The 5,032-nt window shown below is 31.6% G+C and overlaps 1 protein-coding gene across 1 annotated transcript; it reads right to left on the bottom strand.

Annotated features, from left to right (window-relative positions):
• Nucleotides 1–2,836: 2,836 nt before the first annotated feature.
• On the bottom strand, nucleotides 2,837–3,772 carry LOC124958272 (olfactory receptor 4P4-like). Its single transcript, XM_047516146.1, has one exon. The coding sequence runs from the start codon at nucleotides 3,770–3,772 to the stop codon at nucleotides 2,837–2,839; it is 936 nt and encodes a 311-aa protein (XP_047372102.1).
• Nucleotides 3,773–5,032: the final 1,260 nt, after the last annotated feature.

The raw sequence follows: 5,032 nt of genomic DNA, 5'->3' as shown, positions 1-5,032 counted from the left end.
TCACAGCCAGTTTTCACCTTCCATGTTTCCTCTGTGCCCATTCAATACTTCTTTCTTCTTCCAGTGTGATGATCTCATCAACTCTGTCCATACTATGTAAGTGTCCATGTGCTGGAGAAATGATTCCTTTAAAGCAAGTTACTGATGGTAGATGCTTAAGCTTATGATAATATCACAGGATAATGAATATGATTTCTAAGATTGCACATTTGCATACATAAATAGGTCTTAAGTGCTTTGTGTCTTTACTTATGTACTGAGCAAAACGTGGGTCAACATTTTAAATATATTTGACAGAGATATGGGGCACTATGTAAAAGAATAGAAAATAAATATATACTTAAAGTATAAACACATACAATTTTAAAATAATTAGCAATTAGATTATCTCAATTCAATAACTTTGAGTGTGTATTCAATATATTGTTTAGTCATATGCTGTTAATAAGATTACATGGCTCCTTATGTTCAAAAGTAAATGATAATAAATTGCATGGATTATTGCTAGAACTAATTTTTTCTGGAAGAATGGAATTTTGTTCCTGATATTCCACAAGATTTTAAGGTTGCAGGTGGAATTAAATATCAATGGATATGAAAGAGTCTGATATGTGCCTGGTACTAAAGGAAAATATCACTGCCTCTGCGTCTTCCCTGGATTTCACCCTAGCTCTGAGGTAGGAGTGACTAAATCAGAAGACCTGTATAGATGCAACGGAAGCAATTCTGCTGGAAAAAGACAAGTGCCTGGTCCAGGGAAGACAATTGGGAATTGAGAACCAAGACACAGAAGTAAGACAGTTTACAAGATTTACAAGACATGGGAGACTAAAATAATTATAATATTAGTAATTCCATAATGCAGAAAATGAATAAGTAGAAAGTCATTGATGGAAACTGAGAGGTAAATGGATTTCTTTCTCAGATAGGCACATGGAAGTTTAGCATTAATTTTTGACCATTCAGACATCCCTTTTGAACGATTAATGCATGATTGCTAATGACATAAGTGAATGTTCTCAATTTGTGAGAATAGCATATAATGTAAAATGGAGAAAATACTATGATTTGTTCTTAAAAATATTTTAATATATTTTGCAAGAAAAAAAGCTTGTGGATTTTTTTGTCGTTATTGTTTTTGGTGACTCAATCTCCTAAACATGAAGGAGCAATTTTCTCTTTCATACACTATGAAATCCTAATTGGTAATAATGGAGTTCATTTCAATGTATGCTTTTCCAAACTTTTTTATGACTTTAAGAACAGAAAACTTTATCATGTTTAGAAGCGAATGTGTTACGAATTTATAAAATTCCTTTATAAGACTTCCATATCATTTTATCTCCCTTCTTTTTTCCCTGTTCTTTATCCTTATGTTACCATACAACCAGAATTGTTTTAAATTCCTATAATGTGTTTCCATATTCTAAAAGTCTTCAGGATCACAATTATTTTCCTTTTTCATATGCTCCTATAATGCAGTTCTTTTCCATAATAACATCTTATTTTCCTAAAAAAGCACTTTCTGATGCAGAAACAAGTTTGATGAAATTTACTTCTGGTGTCTCTAGAAAAATCACTCAGGAGTTTTTTTTTTTTTTTTTTCTGGAAGATTTGCTTATTATTGTGGATCAAGTTGTTTCAACAAATGTATTTATTTTTCAGAACCAAATTCAGTGGAAGGTACAGAGATTTCCTATATATACTTTAAACATGAACAACATTTTGAAATTGTTTTCACTGACTAAAAATATACACATAAAATTTCTTGCATGTCTTTCTATGTCTTGATGACCCACTGCATATTAACATTGAGTAACAATTCTTTGCCTGTATTTATCAGTTTATTTTTTATTTTGAGGTGGTTTGTGTAGTCAAATAATGAATAATAAATCTGATCCTTTTAGGTTGGAGCAGCTACACAAAAGGATACTATAAATAGAATTCTGCAATCACAAGAAAATTTACATATTTTAAAATTAATTTTTGTGTTTCTAATGCATTTTTTGGGGGGTTGCTGAGGATTGAAACCAGGGCCTTGTGCACTCTACCAACTGAGCTATATCCCCAGCACCTTTCTAATGCATTTTTGTCTGTTACTTTTTTTTTCTTAGATAGTAGCAGGAAAGTTTTTTGGATTAGACCCAATCTCTAGCCATTTGTTTTCTTATTAGGCATGAATGAGCAGGAAAACACATTTTATAAAAAAGTTCCTTAGGATTTATGGGAAATGCTATTCATTTGGGACAACAGGTACAATACACATGACAGTATTTTCAGTATTTGCAATTATTGACTCCTTCCTTCCACTAGTTATTCTTGTTCTTTCAATGAAAATTCAGGATATTTGATCCTATGGATCTATTTTATAGCAAATTCTACAGTGCTGCTTTTGTTGTTGTCAAACTGATTTCTAAATACCACTATATGATGTTTATGTGAATACACTAAACTTAAAAATAGCATTTTAATAATGTTTCAATTTCCTATTACCACACCACAAAATATGTGTCATTTTAGGTTCCAAAACAATGCCCATATTTTTTAAAGAAAAATGCCATTTAATACATATTTATAATATAACTTACTGCTCAAGCACCACCATACGTGCTTTGGCTCAAATGTTTTCTTATGCACACAAGTATACCTATGTAATCTCAAAAATTCACAAAATCAAGCTTTCAGTATTTTTTAGGTTTGATTAATATTTCATTAGTCATTACTTTAAATGCCTATGTCCTATTGCTGTCATTCACTCTGTTAAAGAACTATGAGTTTCTAGTTACTTAATTGACATCTAGTCTTTTTTCTATTATAAGTAAACAGTTGATAATCATTAACTATATGTTTCCTTTGAGAACAGAATATGAGACCAAACTTTTCTCATTGCATTTTTCATCTCAGTATTTCTCAAAGTATATATCAAGGGATTGAACATGGGAGCGATGATTGTGTAAAATAATGCAACTACTTTATCCTCAGGGAAAGCAGTAAAGGGCCTAAGGTAGGAAAAGATTGCAGACCCAAAAAACAAAACTACCACCAAGATATGAGATGCACAGGTAGATAGGGCTTTGTGTCTTCCTTCAGCTGAGTGATTCCTTAAAGTCAATAAAATTATGGCATAAGAAAGAAATAAAATAACAAATACAACTAATGTCATGACTCCAGAACTGACAAGCACATGGACACTGGTCCTGTAGGTATCAATACAGGCAATTTTTAGCAAAGGAAAAATATCACAAAAGTAGTGATTGATTTCGTTTACACCACAGAAAGGCAAGTGCATTGTCATAGATAATTGAGGAAAAGAATGGGAAAACCTACCAACCCAGGCAGCTAAAATTAAGAAGTTGCATTTTGTCCTGTTTATGATCATCATGTAGTGGAGAGGTCTGCAGATGGCAACATAGCAATCAAAGGCCATGGTTGTAATAATGAAGATCTCAATGCTGCCAAAGAAGTGCATGGTAAAGGCCTGGAACATACAATAACCATAGGAAATGGTTTTGTTTCCCTCTAACAGGTCACCAATCAATTTGGGCATAACACTGGAAGCATAGTAGATATCCAGAAATGATAACTGGCTAAGGAAATAGTACATGGGTTGGTGGAAAAGAGGGCTGCATAGAATAGAAATGAGAATCAGAAAGTTTCCTACCAGCAGGGCAACAAAGCAGAGTAAAAACAGGGTGAAGCAAAATATTTGCACATTCTTGTTATCAGAAAGCCCCAGAAGAATGAATTCTGAGATATTTCTCTGGATTTCCATATAGTAAGCTGAGTATGTATATTGCACAAATAAATTTAATATCTGTGAAAATAAAGAAATCAGAAATTTAAGTGAAAATTGAACAAATTGATTACCATACTGCAAAATGCACTAATTAACTTGACATCATAGAATCAAAATTTTTAGTACTGATTTACTAAAAATATTATTTTTTATTCATGTGTCTCTTTATGTAAACTTTATTTGTAAATTTTTAAGGGAGAGTAGAAATAATTGTGTATTTTACTGATTTTTACTTTTTGTCATTTACAAATATTTCAAACTTATTTTGAAAATTGAAAACATGATTGTCATTCACATAGATAAAATAAAAACTGAATTAGTGTAAGGCAAGAAAATGTTTTAAATAATATGACATTCCTGTTCAAAAGGGAAAATAGAAAATAACATTGAGAAGGATTGTTATACTTAAATAATATTTTCTTGCCAATGATGATCTTAAAGAAAGCTCTTAAGAAAATTAAAACCATAAAATAAAGAAATAAAGTATATTAAGCAGTCACTGAATAGGAACTAAGTACAATGACAGTGCAGAGGGCTACACACCAGGAAGAATGAAAAATGAACTGACCAATGTGATCCTCCAGTTGACTGTCAGGCTCTCCAAGCCTCGTTTTTCTCATCTGCACCAAGACAACTTTTCATTTTTCAGAATGCAATGATGAATCCATGGAGTGTTGTGAAATACCCAAGTGTCATGCAAGGGTGATGACCCATAGCTATTCAGCTCCTACACTTTTTCCTCTTTATGTTTGTAGTTCAGCAGCAAATGAAGTTGGGATGCACACACATACTCCAGTAAAGAAAGAAACAGAAAATAGCACAGTGTTCACACAATGTGAATTTAATGAATGTGATCAGGTAAACTTCAATATTGATTTAGTGTTTGTAAATAATCATAAGACTACTGAGTGTCAGGTTTATTTTAGGTCCTTTCTTAAAATTAATCATAATTATGTTTCTTTCATTCATTCTTTTTCATTCTTTCTCTTTTTCTCCTTTCTCTCTTTCTTTCTTCATTTTTTACTTGTTTACATCTTTAAATATATAGGCAAATGATTCCTTTGTTTGGGGGAGTATTAAATAAAAATTCTGTAAGAGTAGTTATTTGGTTATAAACATTATAGATTATCTTATATTTAAGGCACAGCTTTCATTACACATTTAAATATTGTTAGTATATCAGAATGTGACATGTTTAAGCTTACCTCAAACAGATCAGATGAATGTAACCTATGG

Source organism: Sciurus carolinensis, chromosome 11, assembly GCF_902686445.1.
Source record: "Sciurus carolinensis chromosome 11, mSciCar1.2, whole genome shotgun sequence".
Lineage (NCBI taxonomy): Eukaryota > Metazoa > Chordata > Mammalia > Rodentia > Sciuridae > Sciurus > Sciurus carolinensis.
Note: the sequence above shows the minus strand (reverse complement) of the source record. Positions and strands in the feature narration are given on the sequence as shown.